Source organism: Protopterus annectens, chromosome 3.part0 (assembly GCF_019279795.1).
Source record: "Protopterus annectens isolate FY-2018-M chromosome 3.part0, PAN1.0, whole genome shotgun sequence".
In the NCBI taxonomy this organism is placed as follows: domain Eukaryota; kingdom Metazoa; phylum Chordata; order Ceratodontiformes; family Protopteridae; genus Protopterus; species Protopterus annectens.
The window spans coordinates 587978260-588004898 of record NC_056731.1 but is presented as its reverse complement, the minus strand read 5'-3'; the positions used below and the strand labels follow the sequence as shown (position 1 = coordinate 588004898).

Here is a 26639-nt window from a genome sequence, read left to right as displayed (position 1 = left end):
TAATTAAACCCTCTCTTGATAGGTTGTACAGAATTGTGCTCTCTACCAAGCAGTATTTTTTAGTTATGCAATCTTAATAAGCCTAAACGTCATGTATTTTAATGTGAATTTCTTTTACACTGGCTAGTCAAGTACATATTTACATTAATTGCTAAACTCGGTGGTTCACGTCAACTGAACTTTTAACAGTCCTTGTGCTATCAACTTTTCTGATTGTTTCTCTCACTTCTGCCCACATCGAGACCTGGGTCTTCCCGCTGTGTTCCACCCTCACTCTGCTGAAGCTCCCCTACCCCAAATTCCCACCCAATCCCACTATACCAAAATATAAAGTTAACCAAACCACACCCTTTCCATCCAATTATCCAGTCCCACCAGTGCTAAAACAAATGCCACACCCACCACCCTTTAGTTTTCCTAAACCCCTCCCCCAGCTTAAACATTTTTAACCAATCACTCCCCCCACCAGCATAAAACCACCCCTACCTCGACACCCCGACTACATAATCTCTCTAATTACCACCCATACATCCAACACTAACTACTCCCACCATCCCATCCCCTTCATACATCGTTTCATCTCCATCTCCCCTCAACCAAGCTTTTAACAAGAACTATACCACTTCCACTGCTATCTCTACTAATCCTAGCTTCCCACACCACCTCCTATCTCAAACTCTATGTCACTAATAGCTACTCCCCCCCCCACACACCCATGCAACTCAAACCACAGCACATCCACTGCTAACATTCACATATCACCACTACTATACAGTTGCTCCAATACTCTATTCTTCACATTCAAATATACTCGCACACAATCAACACACACCCCACACATTTTCTATACTGCCATCCAAAATCACTCACCATCTTCTACACTCTCTCACTCTAAGCAAGCTACAAGGAGATATTCACCCTAACCCAGGGCCCTCACATCCAAACACCCTTATTAACTGAGGCACCCCACAAGCCACTAACCATACCTTAAAAACACTCCCAAACAGAACAATAGCAATCCTCCACCCAACAGCCCTATTTCAAAACTCAACAACTCTGATCTGTTAATAATTAACATGAAGCTAAGAAGCATTCTAAACAAAGCTGAAGTCTTCCATGCTACACATACCCTTTACTCACCCAATACAACTGCCTTACCTGAAATCTGGCTTAAACTCCACATAAAAACGAAGAGATTTTTACCCCAAGGCTACAATATAATTACACTTGATAAGATAAACAAGCAATGTGGTGGAAAGAAATCATGTTCAAAGATAATCTCAAAATAGAACATCTTAACCACAAACCACCAGACCTTGCAAACTCAGAAATATTATAACACACCTTTTATTAAACACCCCAAAAAGTATTATAATAATCACTACATACTTCCCTCTGGAAACAACCAATCCACCATAGAAAACTTTCTCTACTAGTTCTCTACAACATTCAACCAAGAAACATTAGTCCTTTAACTTAGACTGGCTCACTTGCTGCTTTTTAAATCTCTCCAACTTTATTAGCCTCTACAACTTCAAACAGACCATACACTCTCCAACCCATATAAACAAACAGCAACAAACACTCAATCCTTGACTGGATTCTAACAAACAAACCCAACCTCAGCCACCATGCAGGCTGTCTTCCTGACACCCTAAGTGACCACTCACCCACCTTCCTTCTTAGGCAATGAATCTGTACTACTAATAACATTATCTTTAATCATATTCATAGCAAAAAAAACTTATCCGCACCATGCATTAGTAACTGTATTTAGAGCACAACCTAGAGCTGTTTACTGAATTTCCTGTTTGCACTTATTTTTAAAATCGTTTTTTACTCAAAACTTGCATTTTATCTGTCTTTGGCCTAGCACTCTTGTGTGGGGTCATTTACTGCATTGTTATAACTTGTTGATACTTGTGAACCTCTGCTATCTCTGAAAAAACAAAAAATCAAAAAAAATCTTGCTTTTTTCCCACTTTTCTGAGATTTAAAAAAGTTCAGTTACAGGCTTGCTGTTCTTGAACTGTTTGTAAGTTTCTGCGAGGCCATTTTTTGCTTGGGTAAAGGGAAGTCTGTCTGTTGATCAGTGGCAGTGAAAAACATTGAGCAGCCTGCCTGTCCCTGTGGGAGTGGTTACTGACTTGAAACTGTAGTTTTATTGGCCATTTTGGGTCAATTCCAAAACTCCTTCATCTTCCTCTCTTAAAACCCTAATTGGGTTTAAACTATTCCTGGCTCCACAAAGTCTGCTCTTCACTTTTTCCCTTAGAACTGCTCTATCTCTCAATTTGAACACCATATTCTCATTCTAAGGCCCTTCACTGGTCCAATTAAGTAATCCTACAAGTTAGCACTATTAAACCATAAGCACTACTTACTCTTATACTCTCAATAATTACCCTGTCCTCTATTGGTCCGTATTAAATTCAGTTTCCCTATATTACTCTAGCATGTCCAAAGGTCAGTCAATGGTTTCCTCTCCAGTCCAGCTGGTGAATCTGGGAATTTTGAGGCAATGTTACAACAGTCTCATGTACATGGACAACCCTCTCCTCCTCCAAACAGGTTCAAATATATGTGAGAGATGCAACTATTTAGCCAAACTGGTGGCTGAGCTCTCTCATCTCAAAACTGGTGTAACCAGTCAGGAGGAGAAGGTAACCTCACACAACACAATTCCAGTATCACATATTCCCACCACATCAGCGAACCAAATACATAAATACACAAAAACATACTCGGAGGCTCTAAATAAAAATCTACCTAAGCAACAGAGACCTCCAAAGCAGACATCCAAGCAAACGCTACCTCAAAACAAAACACGCACAACACATAACCGACAAAGTCAGTGTGCCAAGCAGCCACAGCCCTTAAGGCTGAATAACACACCTGATACTCTTGTAATAGGTGACTCTATTGTCAGACACACTGATGTCCCACTCACCAGGCTGAATAAAGAGAAGGTCACGGTGAGCTGCCTGTCAGGTGCTAGGATCCACCACATAATGCAAGCACTCAGGTCACTCCAAAGCAAATACAAATATGACTCAGTCATTGTACATGCTGGTGTGAATAACTTGAGACGTACCTCCCTGGACTACATGAAAAGAGATATAGAGGAGCTTTCTGATCATGTAGCCCTGGCTGGTATGACCCTGACCTTGAGTAGCATCTTACCCTCACCTAGAATGATGCCACAGTACAAAGACAAAATGATCGATTTTAACAATTGGCTAAAATTTTGGTGTCATTCAAAGGGGATCCAGTGTCTGTCAGCCTGGGATGACATGCTCGACAAGCCACGTTGCTTCGCTAGGGATGGCTTGCACCTGTCACCACTGGGCTTTCGCATATTGGCAAAGGCTCTTGCCACCCCCATAGTGCCTTTTTTAGGCAAGGCTCAAAAGTCAAACCCACCCCCACAGACAGCACAAGGAACAAGAAACTAAGGGTAATGCTGCTAAACGCCAGAAGTCTTAACATCAAGATGCACGCACTCGAAGCTCTCCTCAGTATGGAGAACATCGATATCTGTGCAGTGACAGAAACCTGGTTCAAGACTTCAGAGAGCACCCCAGCACTACCAGGCTATACCTCATATCATGCTTTTTGGCCCCAAAACCCGGACCGAACCACAAAAGGAGGGGGAGTTTCCATATTTATCAAGAATATCCACACCTCCAGGTTAGTGGCATTGCACGAAGTATTGGAGACCATCCATGTGCAACTAACAGTGGGCAAGACTGCTTTTCAGTTTATAGCATCCTACAGACCACCCTCTCAGTCAGGAATCCCACTCGGCTTTCCTGAAAACATTGGAGAACATGAAGATCTCTCCGAACACCATTATATTGGGTGACTTCAACTACCCAAACATTGACTGGGAGCACTACTCAAGCCCCAGCACCTTAGCCCAAAGGTTCCTGGAAATTATAAACTCAAATGCTATGGAACAACTAGTCACCACTCCCACAAGAGAGGACAACATACTAGACCTGATCATTACCAACATGGGGACTCTATGCTCCACACCAGAAGTATATCCCTCATTGGTAAGATCAGACCATAAACTAATTTTCACTGGATGTCCACATCCCGACCCCACCCCCAGCCCAGAAAACCACAGTGAAAAACTTCTCAGAAGTGAACTTCTCACTTCTCAAAACCGAAGTGGAATCCTTCAAGGCCCCAGGGCCAGTGGAAACTATGGCCCAAACTGCAGAATCCTATATAAACGCATTCTACGGACATCTCCAGGAATGCATGGATCATGCTATCCCAAACAAAACCAAGACCCAATCATCCAAAGGCAGGCGTCCAGTCTGGTGGACCCCTGCCATAAATAAACTGTGCAACAGAAGGAGGAAGCTACTACATGATAGAGCAAAATCCCTAATAGGGAAGGCATCTCTGATCAGTACTAGCAAAAAATTATGATCCCTCATAAAATCCTCCAAGGCCAGCTTCGAGAGAAAAATTGCACAGGACACCAAAGACAATCATAAGGCTTTTTTCAGTTATGTTAGAAACCTGGGATGCAACTCCCAGACTTGTTCTGAGTTGTTTCTAAACGACAAAAAATACACTGAAACCACAGACATCGCCAATATCCTGGCAGACAGGTTCAGTGCAAACTTCTCCACCCCCTCCCCCCCAAAAGAGCAAGTATCTATCCCGGCAGAGTGCTGCCTCCCAAACATCTCTGATGCTCAGGTGAAGGCTGCTCTCTCCAAAGCAAAAAAACACTGCTTCCATGGGACCAGATGGCATCCCAGGTTTCGTCCTACATGAACTCCAAGAGGAACTAATCCCTCAAATAAAACAGCTATACAATCTCAGCCTCACTACAGGATATGTGCCCACAGAATGGTGTACAGCAACAGTGGTCCCACTCCACAAAGGTGGAGCCTCTACGGACCCTGGAAACTATCACCCCATAAGCCTGACTAGCTTAGTCTGCAAGGCTATGGAGAGGATCATCATGGAGCTCATAAACAAAGACATTGGGGACCTACAGACACTAGATCCTACCCAGTTCGGCTTTGTCAAGGGCAGATCCTGCCTTTTGAACCTGGTTGACTTCTTCGAAACAGTCACCAAAGCCATAGATGAAGGGAAGGTAGTCCACACAGCCTATCTGGACCTTGCAAAGGCATTTGACACAATACCCCAATCGGGCATCATAGATAAGCTACCCAGCTTAAATATAAACCCCTATGTCACAAGATGGGTCACAAACTGGCTCAAAGACAGAACCCACAGAGTGAGAGTTGCTGGAGCCATGTCAGACTCGAAACCGGTCACAAGTGTCATCCCACAGGGTTCTGTCCTGGGACCACTCTTGTTCGGTATATACTTTTCCGTGGTACAGGCAAACGTGGGAGGACTATGGCTCACCAAGTTCGCAGACGACTGCAAACTGGGTGCCATAATCAACTCTCCAGCTGACACAAACATCCTTCAAAAAGGTCTCACAGAGACAGATAACTGGTACCAGTGCCATGGTTTAAAGCTAAATGCCAAAAAATGTATAGTCATACCCTTTGGCAAAAACAATGTGCCCACAAATTACCACATAGGCGGAAACCCATTAAGTACAGAGAAAGTTATTAGGGACCCAAGTCGATAGCAATCTCTCCTTTGAAAACCACATTGCCAAAGTGGTTAGAAAGACCTTCTACATAGCCCACCTCATCACAAAGGGTTTCACATCTAGATCAAGAGAGGTAATCGTGCCCCTTTATTCATCCCTCATCAGGCCCATCATAGAATACAATGCCCCTTTTGGGATGTACCTTACCCGACACCTGCAGCAATTAGAAAGACCCCAAAAGTATCTCACCAAGAGGATCAAGGGTCTCAAACAGATGCCATATGCTGCTCGGTTAAAAAAACTCCAGCTCTACTCAATTGCATACCGCCTACTTCGAGGCGATCTATGCCTGACATACAAAGCTATGTCAAATCCAGAATTAATGGACATGCTCCACCTCAGTAAATCTAAATCCCTTAGAGCCACACGCTCGAGGGACTTGAACCTCAGCACAGAAATAAATAGAACTTGCTGGAGGGACAGGTTCATAACCCAGGGGCTCCCTTCACTCTGGAATACAATTCCAGTTCATGTGAGGCAGAGCACCTCACTGAATCTCTTCAAGAAGATCTCAATAGGTGGATGGGGGATCGTAGGTTTGTCCCAGGGATTACTCCCATGTCACTATTAGACAGAGGCACAGTAAAAACTAAACCTTAAAAAGGGCACAGTATACTCAAATCAAGGGGTGGCGTAAGCCATACAGAATTGGGCTAGGCTTATAATTGCCCCAGGGCAGATAGCCTAGTATGAACTTATGAACCTATGAACCTATATTCAACACACTACTTCAGCAATGTGTTTCCATTAAAATACTTACAGTTATACCGCGCAATACAACACTTCAACACATTCCTCAAAATATTAAATAACCAAGCGTCCTCACGAAAAATACATGTCAAATCTAAACAATTACCATGGCTTACAAAAGACACCAAACTATTACTCAAGCAAAGGGACAGAGCTTGGTCAATATACCAAGCATCTAAAAACAATGAAAACCTTATTTCTTATCAGCAATTACGTAATCTAGCCAAAAAGCTAATTAAAAACAACAAAAAGTCAGACCAACCAACAAAAACACCAGGACAACTCACAAAATTTTGGTTATATGTTAAACAACTCCTGAATCCAGGGAAATCCACTACTCCACCACCCACTACCTCCAATACTACTGATAGCATAGCAGCCCAATTCAACACACATTTCCTCAAACCCACAACATCCTTCATCAACAATAATACCATTACATCCCTAAAAGTCCCAAACACTCCAGGATCCAATCTCACCTCATTTGTCATCAATTCCATAGAAACTTGTTACATAAAAAAAAACTTCTGCTTAAACTTAAACCTTCAACTCTTGCAGCTGATCTTCTCCCAAAGAAATTTCTGAAACTTGCTGCCAGTTCCATCTCTTATCCTATCTCAATGTTACTCAACCGCTGTATTTCCAAACAATACATACCCAAGGTCTGGAACATATCCCCATATTATCAGCTACATAAAGGTGGACCATCTACAGACTTCTCAAACTATAGACACATCACTATCCTTCTTCCCCTAGCCAAAATCCATTTACAAACTCCTTCACTATTTACTTAACAATAGCCTCTTATCCAATCCCCAGTACGGGTTCAGACACAGCACAGCACCACTACAGCACTAATAAGTTTCACTAATACTGTAAGCATCCTCATAAATCAGGGCCAACTCATCTCATCCATTTTCCTTCACATGTCAAAAGCCTTTGATACAGTATCTCACAAAAAACTACTCAACAAACTTTCATCCCTCAACCTCATCCAGTCCTCTCTATCTGACAGACAACAGTCAGTCAAGTGGGATAACAATCTCTCCCTTTCCTACCTATCTCTATCGGTGTTCCTCAAGGTTCTATCCTTGGACCTCAATTAGCCTCCATCGTACAATTTATTGATGATTCCTCTCTCATCTGCCATGCCATGCTCCCACCCTTCCTGGACTCCAAGAAAAAAAATCACTCCATGACAAACTATTGTACTCACCACCGACTAATACGCAACCCAAATAAAACAAAACTAATAGTTTTCTCCAACATCAAACCAAAAGATAACCTACCCCCCACATTTTATACTCATCAAACATAAAATTGAACCTGTAGATCAAACAAAACTACTAGGGGTCACAATTGACACCTGCTTAAAATTTGATAACCACATAGCACTCGCCATCAAAAAAGTTTTATCAACCTTGTTTCGCTCTACAGAGCTAAACCATAACTTAACAAAAACACTAGACTAGTCACAGACAGAATACATCTGCTATCCACCCTACTATACTCTGCTCTCATCTTTGCCAACCTACAAAAAACAGACCTGAATGAATTAGAGACCTGCTACAATAAAATAGCCAAGTTCGCTACAAATCAACCACATTGCGCCATACTTCAGAAATTCAATTGGACCATACTAATTAACCATTCTATCCCTGCACCAACTAACCATCACCCACTCCATCATCTTTCAAGCCTAAATCTGCCCTGCTCTGCTCTCAAAGACCTAGTTCAAGCCAACTGAAATTGCAGATACCCAAGGTCCTGTAATAAACTTCTACTAAAAGTCACAAAATCCAATAACTCCTTTGGGGACTCCCTAATTCTCTAACAAAGTGTCCAATACCTGGAACTCACTACTCCAGCACATCCTGAACACCTCAAAGACTCACAAATTCAAGCTCCTTCTGACAGAACACCTTGCCAATCACTGGCTATGATCCTGCTCATCGCATGGCTAATTATATCACCTAAATAACCCCCATATTTTCGTCCAGCTGTAGCTTCCATCACAGGACACTCTCACAAAATATATTGAAAACATCCTAAATTTGTACAAATAAAGATACTAAATGGATCTTGCCCCTTTCTCCCAACACTTCATCAGCTTCTCTCTCCCACTTCTTATTTCACTAAGTTATGCTTCTCAGTCTTCAACCTATCCAGCATCTCCTACTACCATGCTCCCACCACATAATGAATTATGAAACTATAACCTAAATTCATTAAATATAAATCTATAATGTTTTATCTTCCCTGCTACTTCATCTAACTTTGTTATTTGGCAATTCTTAGATGCTAACTATATTTGAGTTCTTAATCATGTGAACAATGTTGAGCATTTCTCCCCGGATCTCTGCTTAAAATGGGACCCCAGCCCAGCTGAACATCACCGGGTAAACCAATGTAAAATAAAATAAACAAATACAATAAATATCAAACAGTGTATAAAATTTCCAAAGAGAATAAAATGAAAACTGCAACTCGCGATACAATTTTTATATTTATCAAGATAATCATGTGAATAAAACCAGAGTATTACAACTGCATCATTCTGAAAATTAAAACTTAATATCTTAGTATACAATTAACAGACAGATCAGTTACTTATTGGCTATATCTAAGAATTTATGAACTAAAATATGAGTTTGCATGTGCAGCTCTAGTTTGCCAGCTGCTTTTTTAATTGTAGGTAATAATTTACATCCTCTGAAATATTTCAAAATCAATTTAGAGAAATAATTAAAATGTACATAATTTAATGAAAGTAAGTTTAACCAGTGTAAAGTTGAAGAGCAACATTTTAAAAGTGTTTTCTCAAACAAAGCATTATTGTAGTGGAAAATGTCAAGGTTTAAATTTAGATCAATTTCGAGGAGTCATGTTATATCAGCCTGAACTGCATTCAGTGTATTTTTTGCTATACTTGCTCCTGCTGCCTGGCAATCATCAGCCCACCCTCCCAACCCTTCCTATTTATTCCACTTATCACCAGATGTTGTAAGTTGCCTGAGAGGAACCATTATTTATGTAGGCATCAGGAGGGGATTTTTTTTTTTCTTTTTATATGCTCTAACACTCACTGCACACGTCTAATCTTTCCAAGTGCTTAGCATGCAGGACCATAATGATGTTTCATGTATTTTGGAACAAAACTTAAACAACTAGGGTATAAACAAAACTGAACACTCAGCGACTGGAGAGAAACTGAAAATGACCACACAGCCAAATGAATTTTAGCGCTTTCTTCCACTCTTTATTTTTATCGTGAACTTCTTCAGAAAACCAGGAAGCCTCCCAACCTCCTGGTTTTATACTCACAAACAGGAAATGATGTTGCTTTGCTTTTACAATGATGATCAACATTTAAATATATATACTGTTCAATACATGTCCAAAAGAAATATCATAATATTTTATGTAAAACATTACTAAATAAAAATAAAAATAAAAATAAAAATATGTGTATATGTATATATATTCATATACACTCCGTATGAAATATAACATTATTATTATAATGGTGTGTGCGGGAGTGTGTGTGGGGTGGGGGGAATATAGAGAGATAAGCTGAAATCCAGCACACCATTATGCACACCTTTTCAATTACATTTAGTTCAATAATATTTTTAAATTGTACAATTAATGATTTTATTCAATTATCATAGTTATTCATTTTTGTACACCAGATAATGTTCAAATATTTCTAAATTTGTAGAATAATGTTATATTTCATACGGAGTGTATATGAATATATATACATATACACATATTTTTATTTTTATTTAGTAATGTTTTACATAAAATATTATGATATTTCTTTTGGACATGTATTGAACAGTATATATATTTTAATGTTGATCATCATTGTAAAAGCAAAGCAACATCATTTCCTGTTTGTGAGTATAAAACCAGGAGGTTGGGAGGCTTCCTGGTTTTCTGAAGAAGTTCACGATAAAAATAAAGAGTGGAAGAAAGCGCTAAAATTCATTTGGCTGTGTGGTCATTTTTAGTTTCTCTCCAGTCGCTGAGTGTTCAGTTTTGTTTTTAAACTAGGGTATAAACTTTGGAAAACAGTGTATAAGACAGTAGTTGAAACTGAATACATTTTTGTTAAATTAAATAAGGCATACCGAATTTAAATTTAAATGTATTACATTTTACATTTACCACAGGAGTTAAATCACAAAGTAAATGGTAACAATTTAAAATTATAGCTGGAGAATTAAAATAAAAATATTAGAACAGTAAGTCAAAGATCAACATTTTCTGTAAGTTGGGACACTTAGGTAGCCCCATTATAAATATACCTATGAGCTAATCAGGACTTTTAGTAGTAGGCTTAAATAGTGATGGGACCTGATCTAAGTTTAGTAACTAGAGTAATTTATGACAGGGTGATATAATTTTGACAAACGTACTGCATGCGTAAAGTTAAGCATTATTTTAGTATTCTGAAGTCGTACACTAAGCAGGCTGTAATCGCAGAAATTTAAGATGTAAGATCAAAAGTACAAATGAAGAAGGTACCCAAGTGTCAATGCTTTGGAGCTTATATGTCTCTTTCTATAGCAGACTACATCTAGAATAGTAGTGCTGTATTGTTTGGTAATAAGTAAATCCACACCACTGCTTAAGGGCATACATTTTGTTATAAGATGTACAAACTGGATACATTTGGTACATGTAATTTTAAACGTTACATAAGAGTATACTGACAAGAAGGAGTGATGTAAAACAGAAAACCCAGAAATAAATAAAAACTTCATAGATGACCATCTGTGTAGATCATGGTAAAACAGGCACTAACATTTTAATATACTGCTAGAATGATACTCTTTGCTGCTATGGGAGTAATACGTGCCCAAGTATTCCAAATTAGTGATTCTCATACTTTGTCATACTATTACAAACTCACTGCATTTACAAACAAAATCTTAAACTACACTGATGAAATGGGAACTAGATTTTTAAATCTATAGCTGCATTTACATTTACACACCCACAGAACTAAGAGAAATATTTTTCAATACATTTCATATGAAAGAGAATACATAGCATGTGATTTCCAAATACAGCAATTAACTATTTTTCCTCAAAAATGCAAATGTAATATACCAGATCATTAGAAAAAATTAAAGTTAATGACCTGACTTTGATTCCCTTACAAAAAGGTACTAGCTTATGAAACAAATGAGACTGCTGCATACCAGGCAATCGTGCTCTCGTGGTCCTCGACATCCAGCAGCACACTGAACGTGGCAGCAGTCGTTGGGCTCCCGTCCCCTGCAGCGGCCAGAACACTGCTGAGCACAGATCAGTTTTGTCACTGCAAGACAATAACCAGAGAGGATATTATACTATGAAATATTACAGCATACCGTATACTTAAAAAAACATATTATAATCACAGGTATATGAACAACCATGTTTCCAAAATTCCATGTCATGTTTTACCTTGTCATTTCAGACTCCTTCCATGGGAAGCTACACATATGCATGCACACACACACTCATATTCTACTAACTACAATAGTCAACATGTTCTGGTGCCTTAGAATTGTGTGTCAGCCCTTTAAAGGATTCGTCTTTAAACTCAGACTTGTCTGGCTAAGCATATATTATACTTTTAACATGTATTAAATGTAAAAAAGTCCAAAGGCATCTCTTAAAACTTAAACAATTTGAGTATGTAATTGTAGTACTTGCTTCTTCATGCTATTTTTACCACATCAATCCATGACCATTGGAGAATGAGCACTTTCATCCCACTACACGTCTGTACCTGGCAAAACACCCACAATTACGCCACATTCAGAATTAGTAAAAAATGTAAGCCTTTGCATATAAAGGACTTATGAAAACTATATGCTTTACTAATCATGTTAATCTTTTTAACACCATTGTGGCTGTGCGGAGGCACTATATTGTGTAAATAGCAAGAGGCCCACATTAGCTTAGTAATCTGAAGGAAACTGTGCAATAAACAAACATGATGCACAACAGATGAATGCCATCATCATCATCAACTCCTTTTTCCATCATTTTTTTGTCTTTTTTTATACACATAGGGTCAGGTTGTTGAGTCAATGGTACCTCACATGGTCTGATATCTTTCTTCTAACTTCCTCAACAGTAATGCTTGACTGTCAAAAGTCTACTCTCATGCATGCAATCCATCCATCTCTTGGCTGGACTTAATTTCCTTTTAGCTTCTTTCTGTCTCTCCAAAATCATCTTCCTTAAATCATGTTCTCCTTTCCTTGGAAATGTGTCTTAACCACCCTAATGGGCTCACAATGACCTTCTGTGCAACAGGGGTAAACTTTGGCTTCTGCTCTTTCATCCCTGTGTGTTCATCTCTCCCACCCTACCACCCATCTCAGGCACTCCATCTCCATCACCTCAAGCTTCTTCAGTTGCTCTGTTTTCACTATCTAGGTCTCTGTGCCATGCAGATTGCAGCACTATTTTCTCAGTCATAATATTCATCTTCTTTGGCACTCTGTTGCATATGGACTACTACTTTGTGCACCTTACTTTTCATCATCTTTGGCATTCTTCTGTCACACACTGACCTTGACACACCATGCCATTTGACTGAAGCTCCTCTGATTCTAGTTGCACTTCCTCATTCAGACTTCCCTTCTCCTTAACCACTCCTCTTCGATACTTGAAGCTATTAACCTGTTCCACTATTTTTCATTCTGTCTCAATTTCCAGCTTCTTCTAATTGCATAATTTGCTGATATTGTAACTGTCTTATCTGTACTCAGCTTCATTTTGTGTGCCTTCATTTTTGCATTTCAGTCCCCTATCATTTGCTGAAGCTCCTGTTTAGAGTATGTTTGTAGAGGTACGTCTAGATACAGAAGCTTGGTTTATTTATCCCATCTGACCTGTCTGTTAATATACACCATCACTAATATGGACAGCAGTGAGCTCAGAGTTGAACCTATATGCACATGCACTCCCAATGGGAGCCCTTTATGCAGCTTAACACTATTTATTTATGCTCTTAGGTGATTGCATATGAACTCACACTAATTCTACCAATGCTTCTGGGACTTTGAGCCACTAAAACACAGCCTAAATGGGGATAAAAGTTTCACTAGGTATGGCTTTGCATATCTGATTCTACCACACTGCCCTTTCCTTACTAAGATGAAGCCTTTCTGAGTTGTACGTTGACCACTCTTGCATGTGATCTTATGACTCTATTTTGATGAACCATGTGTTGACCACAATAAAGCCAGCTGCCAGATAGAGGTCTAGAACAGCCTTCCCTTTCTTATTCATATTGTTCCACCCATGTGGACCAAGGCAATCCTCATATCTTGTTCTGCCTGCCCCACTATCAGCATTCAGGGCCCCATTAACACCTACTCATTTTGATCTTTATCTATTACGTCCTGTAATTCCTGCTTGAACACACACTTCTTGCCATTACAGCTATGTGGGGAATTTCACATAAACAGTTATTTTTTAGCATGCTTTTTTTATGATCCTTGCTATATATCCAGGGTCCCATGAATTAACATTTTTACAGTACAAATACAGAGAATCTCAAGCCATTTAGTGATAAAAAACTAAAGGTGAAAGAAAGGCAGACCAACAGAAAAAACAGTTTCCAGCTGTACTTTTTTACTTACATTTCTGACAGTTCTCTGGGCCAGGACCCCAACATGAGTTATTATAGCAGCTTGAGTCACATGCTGCACCTGAAATAATAATAAAAAGAACTGCTTATATTTTTGACTAGACAGGAAATGATCACGGAGCTTAAATTCCTGAATGTAGGCATTTGTGAATATAAATGATAAAAAACACAACTGCAACAAAATAGAAAATAACAATTCAATAAAGATGCAGAAATACGTGCATGAATTTTAAAGAAGTCCATTTATACAGATATGTGTATATGCTTTGACAAGAATCTTTAGTTGACACAAACAGCTGGCTGATAGGTTTGTGAGACTGACCATCACTGGGGCAGGGAATTATCCCCTTTCTCCAGGTACTGCTACCTCAAAGGTAGTATGTATAATTAGCAGGGAGTGTGGGGGCTTGCTCCCAGGTTCGTCCTCTGAGTATTTCATCCATTCTACACAGAGCACTAGATCTCTCTTTCTCTCTCTCTCTCACTCTGTGTGTGTGTATATATATATATATATATATATATATATATATATATATATATATATATATATGTTTACAATCAATATGGTGAACATGGCTTGTGTGCAAGTTAGTTGTGCGGGAGTTGGAATGCAGAAAACCGTCATGTCTTCCCTGTATTTCTCTTTTTTTTTCCAGGGATTCAGAGTTCTTCTCACATCCTAAAGACATGCAGTATTGTCAGTGGCAACATTTGATTGTCCATAAGTGGATCTTTGGGGGGGGGGGGGGTGTCTGTCTGTGGATGGTGACAGCTGTTCTTCGGGTGACTACAGGCATCACATAAAACTAAATAGCACTGGATATATGCATATGTCTATATGTGTGTGTGTTTTTGTGTAAACAGATAGCTGTATGACTTCTGCCACTGAAATCTGCAAACTACACAACAGCAAGGATGTAGAGACAGAGTGAGCTCTCAGGATTCAAGAAGAAAGGGAACTTCCCTTTCATTAAAGGGGAGGCTTTCCTAAGCAGAAAGCAGAACAAAGAGGTAAAATGCTGTAGGTAAGTGGGGTCGGGGGTGAGACAGAGAATACACTGATGTCAAAAGATTCTTTCAATCCTGAGGGGCCAGAAGAGTGATTGAGCTGGGGCTGGTAAGAATACAGGAAAGTTTGTATAAAATTCCAAGACATATAGCTCATCAAGAAATTAAAGAGAGGTACACATTTTGGAAAACCAAGTGGTCAGGAAATTAAAGAGAAGTACACATTGTGCTACAATGATTCATTATCTTCAATGTACTTTAAAAACTACTGCATATCAGTTTTTCTGAAAAGTTAGCTGATATTTTGTGCCAGTTTTAGAACAATTGTGCAATTTTTGAATGGTCTTTAGTAAAGACTAGTTCGGGATGTGACAAGTACCGATCAGTGATTAATTCTTGTTGCCGTGACACACTATCAGTGTGCCTGCATGAATGTGCACGTTTACTTCTAGAGGAAAAATGACCATGTATGCTAGCAGCGCAAACTGAAAGCACAGCTTTTTGAACATCCACCCCCACCCAGACATCTACTATCTTTCCCCAAATCTTGAAACCATTTTTTCTCAATGTACAGGGCCCGCATCACAGGCACGTGGACTTGATTGTGCTCATCCAGTCTTGCAGGGGTTGGCACCCACTGCTTATGTCCACCCATCCACATGCTGCCAGAAAACAGTGGTTTTGTCATAACAGCGTGAGGTAATGGTTTTATCCTCACAAGATCAGTACCATTTGTTTGATGATGAGAACTAGATTAGAGAAAATGAAAGCATAGCCCCCTCTACTGAAATCCATATCTTTCAGGACATAGGTCAAAACCTCCCTCCATGTGACTGATGTGAGCACCCATGTCAACAAAGGGGCATGCTGTGCATTTTCCATACACACATATCTTCTCACATATGCACCAACAAAGCATATCACCATTTTATCACCACCACTATCAGTGAATTTTATCATTAGGCAGGACTCTGCCTGGAAGATGTTAGACAGTTAATGAGAAAAACCCTCTCCTTCCCTTCAAGAGGGTGTTACTCTAACTCAGGACATCTGGGCCAAACTTTTGTCTTTATCCCTCACTGCCACAAAACTGAAGTTATTGTCAAGCAATGTATACTCCAGGGATGATTTTGCAGACAATATATAACCTAATTTCAAAAAGCAATACAACACATTCTCTATTCATTTGCCACAGCTGATATTTAAAAAAAATTGCAAATAGAGGGCTTACATTTAATTAGACAAATCATTTGGCCAGATTCAATAAAGCCTACATGGCCCATTTACATAGTGTGTGTGTGTCACGGACTGCACATGGTAGCACACTGTTCTGTATTCAGTAAGCAGCTCTACATGGTGTGCGGAAACATGCAAACAAGGTAAACATTGTAGCATGCAAATTACAGCATAAGCAGCTGAACTGCATGTTAATCAACCAATCCAAGATGGAGGAGCTATTCAACAAGCTATTAAGCAACCGTGTAGACTCAGTTCTGATTTTCCCTGTGAATTCCAAAACCTATTGGAATACAGCCAGAGAAAGGAGTCGACATTGAAAAAATATTACGGCTGCTGTTGCTTTAATTCATGTGTACAGTATGTGCAACAGACTTAAGTTTATGCTGGCGGTGCTGCTGCTGCTAATAGACCATGGCCTAGAAGGAGAAGAGTTTTCAGACCCCATTTAACTTGTAACAATCTGCATGACATGGAAATTGTAGAGCACTACAGGACAAACAGAGACAAACTACAGTTCTGCAACCTCTTTCATCCTCAACTCAGACCCAGGGCAAATTGTGGGGAACCCATAAGTGTGGAGAAAAACGTATGTCTAGCACTTAGAATTTTAGCTACAGGAACCTTTCATAGACCAACATGGTCATGCTGGTGGGTGTCACAGGCCTCATCATCCAAGATCCTCCCCCATCAATTCTTGAATGCTATGCTACAACATGTCAGTGACCACATATATTTTCCCCATTCTTCTGAGGACAGGGCTACAAATATTCAGGAGTTCTACACTGTAGCACACTACCCTGAAGTACTGGGTGCCATAGATTGTGCAACTCTTGTACTCACTATTCTATATCTCTGTATACATTCAGTATTATTATATTGTAAATTATATAAACCAAAATAACAAAAAATAGTGCACAATGCATATATATTTTTTTGTTAACATGGAAATTTTCTTCTCAGGCCTCCGCTGGAAAAGGACAAGTTGTCCAGCTGGACTTTCCCAGTAAACACATGTAAAATAAATAAATAAAAATATAGAAATTGAGGCACCACCTGGGGAACAGGGAAGGCTCTACATAAATAGTCTCTATTAACTGTCAAGTCTTGTGTAATTCCAAGGGAATTATCTTGAAAGTGCATGCTGGCAACCAAGGCAGTTGCCATGACTCTCGTACATGGCATACCTCCCAACTATATCAGATGCTCACTAGGGAGGATATCCCACAGGGTCATTTACTGGGGGTTGCAGGTTATGCACTGGAACTATGGCTGTTGACACCCATTGGAAATGCACACACACCCAGTGAAGAATGCCAAAATGAGGTACACGCTCAAATCAGAAATATCAGAGCATGTGTTTGGGCTACTGAAGGTGTGGTTCTGGTGCCTAGATACCATCTGGGGAAACCCTACAGTATAATCCATGTACATGTACTGAAATATTCACCATCTGTGCCATGCTACATTAACATTATCCTGAGAAAACAGGATCAACAAGGGGAAGGGGCACACATCCCACCACCAATGGCAAGGTCACCACAGCAACAAGCAATTGAGGAGTTAGAGGGAGGTCCAGCAGCTGCTGTGGGTGCAGGGGAGATATAGAGGTGCTCAATATACCCTCACATTGGCTAAGAGGCAATGCATAGCACATTCACTCACTACCTAAGGGGCTAAAACCTTCCTCCTACACACATGCATATAGTCACACTGATGCCAAGCAATGCTCAAACTTTTACCTACCCATGTAACAGTTGTGTACTCCTCACATCAAACACAGTCAGCCCTGAACTAAAACTGTTGCAACTGTGCAGAACCTGGAGTGTATTGTTTAATAATATAAGCGAATGGTATATCCTTGCATGTTGTTACTTGGTAATGTAAGCAAGTAAAAGGTGGGTGATTTGTACAAAAATGAACATGTGACAGCAGTGACTTATATGTGTCCATTATCAATTAGTAGGCCTCAGACATCAAAGATTCACACAGTTATACCTCTCAAAAGTACTGATGGTCACCAAAAGTCCTCAGTTTAGCACCATACTTTTGTACTGGAAAATTATTAAAGAGAAAAGTTAGAAAGTAATGAGACACATTTCAGTTTCAGACTTCACAACCTTCACAAGATCATTAACAATACTGGTGCAAAAAAAATTTGATTCTATCAACTGTCTAATTTTCTAAGACCAAAATATGTCAAAGGTACAATTAGCAAATCAACATCACAAATGCAGATATACTAAGCACTAAGTCAGCTATGCACCCTGAGCATCAGACACAAATGTTAAGTATCCTGAATCCAAAAGACAGAAGAGAGGGATATGGCACAGTTATCACTTGCACAGGGTGTTGTGTGGGGGATGGGTAGCCTAGGCTGACACAAAAGGTTAGTGACTGTGTACAAATAAGAAAGAGAAGCAGACAGACATTCGGAAAAAATAAACTGCTAGTGAGACATAATGGGCTTTACGCTTCACGTTTGAACCATGTAACTGTTGTATGTGTGTGTCTGTATGGGTCCTCCAGGTGAAATTGGTGTGTGAGTGTCTGTGAGAACACAGCCAAGCTCTATGCTAGCTCTACGTCTTGGCATGTCTGACAGGTGTGAGCCATGCATGGTAGAGGTGGCAGTACATCATTGTTGTACCTGACCATGAGAACTGGCTCAGATGCATAGCTACTAACTGACCATGACTAATGTCTCCTGGATGAACTTCCCTCACAAGGATGAGCAGGGCCACCACCCCATGGCCTGACATGTCTGAGTTTGGAAGCGTGATTGTGCCTGGCCACATCAGCTAACAGCAGATGATGTGGCTGACCTATGGCCACAAGGATGCCATCACCCTCCCAGCAGACGTTCCATCACAGAAACCTCCTGTTCTAATGTGTCATTCATCTGATCCATTGAATCGGTAATATGGCAGAGGAAGTCATGCATGTCAGCCTGTACCACATCTACACCCCTAAGCATTTCTCCAGACAACCTATAGGAATGTGCCTGTGCCTCCATGATGGCCCTAAATATACATCGAGTGGCACGGGAAGACACACCGGGATCAGGTGGAGGATGAACAGCAGGCCTCCTCTGAGCACCCCTAACAACCGTCCGGCATGGCACCTCACCCACACTTTGGCTATGGCCAGAGTCAACAGGCACTGAAGCCACAGTAACCACACTTCCCTGATACAGTTTCTTACCTTCCACCTGTCCAATATCTGAAAGCTCATTGGAATGGGTTGGCGTAGGCATAATGGCTGTGTCCAGTGGATTTAAAGGGGATGGCTGAATGTCAACCTCAGTGTAAGATTCAACTTCTGCACCCACCAACAGTGCCTCTGTTTGGCCACCATCATCATCAGAGTCTGCTGATACTCTGAAATCAGGTGGTAAGCATCCTACACTTCCATGTGATATAAGCAACAAACACAGGAAAAAATGAATAGCTACACTACTATAGTCAAATGTATGTTAAACAATGGTACCACTACTACAGACAGTACAGCAATACGCACAACAGTCCTGACATCCACATCACAAATATGGACACATTTATATATTTCTCAGAACTGCTCATCACCACTGTCAGAAAATATCTGGCTTACCACCTGTAGTTGATGCTATGGTACCCATGGAAGATGGTCCTGGAAGAAGTTAAGGACAACTTAATCAAAATTAAGAGTAACAAAGCGGGTTAAAACGTTTTGCCCTTTATATGTCTATTAACCATACTTTTAACAAAAACTTGGATGACAAGTCCAACCTAAGCTGATGTGTAATCAATTAGAATGTGTTGTTTACTATAGCAATCTACAAGTCCCCCCCCCACAAAAAAAAATGTATTGTTACATAGAAATAATGTATTACTATCAATATTTTACTATACTAGAGTATTTAACAATTAAGATACATTAGCCTACCTGGAAGGTGCTCCTGGGACATACTTGCTTCTTTGAAACAGAAGCACCAATGTCAGTGACATGCTGTTCTGCACTTTCCTGGGAGCTCCCTGGATCTCTGACATTGGACAGAAACTTCATTTGCTGTTAGTGTTGGCTATGTGCAGACACCCCCTGGTACCCACCCGATCAGGGGCCACTGCAGCTGCTTTCCTCTGTGCAGAAGAGATCATGTCAGTGGCCCTGTGGTGCACCCTGATCACATGTCCTGCTGTGCCCAACTACTGCATTCACATCAACAATTATCTGCTGCCAAATTTGTATTCTGCCTGACATATCTCCACATCTCCTGTCAAGCACAAAGGCACCATGTCGCCGAAAAGCTTCCACAATGACCTGATTCTCAGGGGCACTGAAGGGAGGGGTTTTGGTACTGACATTCCTGGGTGCCACAGTCCTACATGACATAAAACACAACAGAAGAATAATACACATAAGTATCACATAAATGAAAATGTTATGTTTCCAGATAAAACATTAAGGTAGCATTTCACTATTACTCACTGCAGAAACATAAAATAGTCAAGAATATTAAAAAAAAAAAACAGAAATTGTGTGGTTGTAACATATTACATTCACAGCTGAAGCAAGGCTAGATGCAAAACAAGGACAGTAACAATAGCAACATACCCTTGTTTCTGCCAAAACGGAAATGCAACTTTGCCCCCCCACCCCCAAAATAATGGGTAAAGGACACATTTTGCTAACAAACCATCAGTGAAATACTGAAAGTGCTATCAGATGAATTGTCTCTGAAACATGACTACAAATTTAACACAGAAGATTCTATTTTAAGCTATTACCAATTATGTCTACCTGTGGAGGGGCCACAACTGACCCTGGTAACTATCGCCCCATAAGCCTGAATAGCCTGGTCTGCAAGGCTATGGAGTGCATCATTATGGAACTCATTAACAAAGACATTGGGAACCTCCAAACAACTGACCTGACCCAGTTCGGCTTTGTTAAGGGCAGATCATGCCTACTAAACCTGGTTGACTTCTTCGAGACAGTCACCAAGACCATAGACGAGGGAAAGGTGGTTCACACAGCCTACCTTAATCTTGCCAAGGCATTCGACACCATTCCTCACTCCGGTATTATAGAAAAACTCACCAGCCTGAACATAAACCCCCTACATCACATGATGGGTTGCCAACTAGCTTACAGACAGAACTCACAGGTCCGACTCTAAACCAGTCACAAGTGGTGTCCCGCAAGGTTTGGTTCTGGGACCCCTACTGTTCAGCATATATTTCTCAGATGTAAAGGCAAACACAGGACGACTATGGCTAACCAAGTTCACCGATGACTGCAAACTGGGAGCCATAATTGACTTTCCGGCTAACATAGACATCCTTCAAAAAGGTCTTACTGAGACAGACACCTAGTGTCAAAGTCATGGCCTCAAGCTAAATGCCAAAAATGCATAGTCATCCCGTTTGGGAAAAACAAAACACCCACAAATTACCACATAGGCGGCAGCCCCCTTAATACAGAAGAGGTAATAAGAGATCTGGGGACCCAGGTAGATAGTAATCTCTCCTTTGATAAAGTAGTTAGGAAATCCTTCTATGTGGCCCATCTAATTACTAAGGGGTTCGCATCTAGAAATAAAGAGGTTATAGTGCCCCTCTACTCATCACTCATCAGACCCGTCATAGAGTACAATGCCCCATTTGGGATGTACCTCACAAGACACTTCCAACAGCTTGAAAGACCACAAAAGCACCTCAAAAAGAGGATTACTGGCCTCAAACATATGTCCTATGCAGCCCGACTGAAAAAACTCTGGCTGTACTCAGTGGCATATCGCTTACTCAGAGGTGATCTCTGCCTGACTTACAAAGCCATGTCCAACTCAGAACTGATAGACATGCTCCACCTAAAGAAATCCAAGTCACTGCACGCTACGTGCTCTAGTGAGCTAAACCTCGCCACAACAATAAATAGAACATGCTGGAGGGATAGATTCCTGTCAGAGACTCCCCATTCTTTGGAACAAAATTCCTAACTACATTAGGCAGAGCCACTCACTAACACTCTTCAAGAGAAGCCTTGACGAGTGGATGGGTAACAGAAAATACACCCCTGGGATCACTTCATTGGCTCTGCTTGACAGAGGCTCAGTTAATCAATGGGGTGGTGAAAGCCGACACACTCTGGCTAGGCTTGTAATTGCCCTTGGGCAGATAGCCTAGTACCTACCTATCAAGCAACTCATAGCCCTTCAAAACCCACACCATCAACACCCACACATAGCAACACTAAACCCTCATATGCGGAGGCCCTTAACATTAAACTGCCCAAGCAACAAGGACCTCCGAAGCCGAAATGCAAACAAACACCAGTCACAACCAAAGTGACACATAGCTCACAACACCAGTGTGCCACCCAACAACCCCTAAGGCCTTCGACACCATCCCCCACACTGGAATCATAGATAAACTTACTAAGCTGGGCATAAATCCCTATGTCACTCGATGGGTTGCCAACTGGCTTACTGACAGAACCTAGACTGTAAAAGTAGCCGACTCCAAATCCAGCTCCAGACAAGTGGAGTACCTCAGGGTACAGTTGTGGGGCCACTCTTGTTTGGCATGTACTTCTCTGAAGTACAGGCCAACACTAAGGGACTCTGGCTAACAAAGTTTGCAGATGACTGCAAACTGGAAGCCATTACTGAATCCCCAAACGATGTGGATATTCTACAAAAGGGCCTTACAGAAACAGATGCCTGGTACCAGAGCCATGGGCTCAAGCTTAATGCCAAGAAATGTATAGTTATCCCCTTTGGAAAAAAACATGTACCCATGAATTACCACATAGGTGGCAGGACACTAAACATCGAAAGTGTGATGAGAGACTTAGGGACACAGGTGGACAGTGGTCTCACTTTCGATAACCACATCGCCACAACAGTCAGGAAATCCTTCTATGTGGCACACCTCATCACTAAAAGCTTTTCATCCAGAAAAAAGGAGCATTGTCCCACTGTACTCATCCCACATTAGACCCATTATAGAGTATAATGCCCCGTTTGTTATGTACCTCACAAGACATCTGCAACAGCTGGAAAGGCCACAGAAATACCTCACTAAAAGAATCACAGGCCTAAAGCAGATGCCATATACTGACCGTCTAAAAAAAAAACTCCAGCTATACTCTGTGGCATATCGTCTACTCAGAGGCGATCTCTGCTTAACATACAAGGCCATGTCAAACCCTGAGCTGTTGGACATGCTCCACTTAAAGAAATCCCAATCCCTCAGAGCCACACGCTCCAGGGATCTAAACCATGTCATCACAATGAACAAAACATGCTGGAGGGATAGGTTCCTGACCCAGAGACTCCCCATACTCTGGAATAGACTGCCCATACATATCAAGCAGAGCGCCTCATTGGCCCTCTTCAAAAGGAACCTTGATGATTGGATGGGAGATAAGACATTCACCCCGGGGATCATGTCAGTTGCCCTGCTAGACAGGAGCCCGGAGAAGTAAATATTGTGGGAAGAAATATCCAGGGAATTGTTATGGCTAGGCTTGCATAGGCCCTAGGGCCTAGTACCAACCTATGAACCTATACATGCCCTGACAATCATGTCCATGCCATCAGTACACTTCTAAGTAATGCATACAGATAAAAGCAGCATTTGCTAATGACGATATATCATCAATACATTTTTCTTAATGACATTTCAGCACATGAAGTATATAGCTGAAAAATGCAAGCATACCTTCTGAAGGCTCATAGTCTTCTGTCCAGATATATCCCAAAGTAATAGCCTCATTTTTGTGTTCTCCACATAAACAAGTCTCCTCACCTGCAGGCTCCCTAGCTACACAATTGCTTTTTTATGGTGTAGATTCAGGGATGTGAGCACTGTGAAGATGCAAATCAGGTGTGAACTCATTAGAATTGCTGAATCCCAAATACTTCACTCCATGTAGCTTATGTAAACATAGGGCAGGGACTTCCTCAGTGTTTGTTGCTAATGGATTGCAACTGTGAAAGATTACTGGCTGGGAGAAGGAGTGCACCCTGCAGCAATGCAGACTGCCCTATGTGCAGTAGTTGTATCATCCTAGTTAGACTTTCAAGTGTAGAAGTAATTTTATCAAGGTTTTGAATGTAATAACCAGCACACAATTCACAGTTTCTGTTCAGTAACATACAACCTCACCTTCATTTGTTGACAACTGTATATTATTGCCATTTAATATCCTCAGAACATTTTAAGGAGAATGTTATAGAATGCCTTACAGACTACAAGTCTCATATTACTGCTCCAAAAAGACAAGAATGAGCAGCAAACACAGAAAGATAAGACAGAGCTGCATTTCTGCAAGCAATAGTCATAAATGGTTGAGTGATCACTCAGTGCACTACATCCCAAGTTAAGTCATTTGCAAATAACTATCATATAGTTTGTTAGTACTGTGGATGTTGTTGCAGATGGCTGTATGCAGAATGATTTTGGTTTTCTCCGGCAAATGTATTTGTGTGGCAAATTGGGATAAGACACCCTTCACTGTGTTCTGAAGGTTTATTGGAGTGAGAGTTAAAATTTAGACCTATACAAAAATATTTCATGTGTATTAAACATTTTGTAGTGTTTATTTCATGGACTGCTTTTCTTCATTCCAACTATTTTTCCTTTTTTTATTTTTGATTTAATTATATATATTTTTTGCCAGGGTTTGCACAGTGAGCAGCTTAGCACAAACAAGGGAAATAAAGAAACACAATGAATGTCAGGTTTAGCTGTGCTTATCTCATTTGAGCGATATTTAGCAGTGTGCAAACCCAGACTAGTGGCCCACACAGGAACTAGAACACCTGCAGACATGGCCTCTGTAATAGTGTAGAGAGAGACCACAGAGGTTCCTGACCAGGAAAATCCAGGGTATCAAACACCTATCCTGTACAGATAGGCTAAAAGGCCTGACCCTCTATTCAGTCTCATTCAAAGGTGACCTGTGTCTGGCATACAAGGCCATCTCGGACCCAGCCTTGATGGAGTTGCTGCATATCCATAAATCAAACTCCACTCGTGCAACCCGCACACAAGGCCTTAACCTGGTCTGTGACATTAATAGAACTTGTTGACGTGATAGATTTGTGGTTGAAAGACTCCCTCTCCATGTCAAGCAGAGTACCTCTCTAGCCCTCTTTAAGATGAACTTGGACGACTGGATGGGAAAATACACATCTGGGATCCCATCTGTGTCCCTGCTGGACAGGGGAAACAGGTGCGGACTTTGAGGGAACATGGGCAAAATTCTTGGCTAGGCTTATAAGGGCCTCCGGGCCAATAGTCTAGTATCATCCTATAATTCTATAAAGGTAAAAAGGATACATTGTTGCAATTTTTTGCTTTCCATCGTGCAATGCCTCTAAGTGATGTTGCGAGGCAGTTAGCAAGGTTCCTTAACACCTGCAGCCATCGAATTACTGCAGACAGGATGCAATAACTAAAAACTGATACATTCAATTAATTCTGTGGGGCATCGTGCACATAGGAAAATGGCAGTTAACACACAGAACTTAAAAATGAGTAGGAAATTATACAACTGTCATGCAAGTACTGCTGTAGCAGCAGATGTAAGTGTAGGGTTGGAATACAGATGGTCCTGGGTTCTAGTACAGGGCATGCAATCAATTTCTACTGTTCTGACAGTCCAGTTAACAGTAATGAACTTAAACATATAAATGTTATTTCAACATTCTTGTGGCAACAGGTGTAAGTGTAGGGCTGCCATACACATGGTCCTGAGTTCTAATACAGGACATTACAGACAGATTTACTGTTGTTCCATTTCCCATTACATTCATCTCACTTATAGCACTTTAGATAGTGGAGTTGATATGAATTAAATGTATGAGGGATAAGACATTCTTATTGTGTTTTAAGATGTATTACTGAAAGCTGTGGCGATCCCTAACCGGGAAAAGCCGAAAGACACAACAACTGAAAGTATACTGTCTACTACATTTCTGAAAGTATAATTCTGCTATCTGGACTTGGATGGCCGTCTCAACTAAATAAAACATATACACAACTAGATCTGTGTATAGGAACCTTGTCAGATCACACCCATACGTTTGTAACACCTCATACTGTCAGCTGTGTTTATGAATGATTCATGACTATGTCTGAGCAGCACTTCTGTGGCAAAGATAGAAAATCACCGCTGTGGAAGAAAATGTTTTGCCCTTTATGCCTAGGTTTGAACCCCACACTTTAAAAATCAATTTTGTCAGTATATAAAGCCAAACAAATGTGTCAGGTAATGTAGTTTATGACCCCTGTCCATGTCTGCAAACTTAACTCACCTAACACTCACCTTCCAATT

General features: G+C 40.7%; 1 protein-coding gene across 1 annotated transcript in view; it reads right to left on the bottom strand.

Moving 5' to 3' along the window:
• Window positions 1-26639, bottom strand: part of EGFR (epidermal growth factor receptor) — a 1653396-nt gene that overhangs the window by 611313 nt on the left and 1015444 nt on the right. Inside the window, exons 5-6 of the mRNA XM_044064990.1 lie at window positions 14065-14133; window positions 11623-11741 (exon numbers count right to left, since the gene is read on the bottom strand). Of these exons, the coding sequence (XP_043920925.1) occupies window positions 11623-11741; window positions 14065-14133 (188 nt within the window). The remainder of the gene's footprint in view (window positions 1-11622; window positions 11742-14064; window positions 14134-26639) is intronic.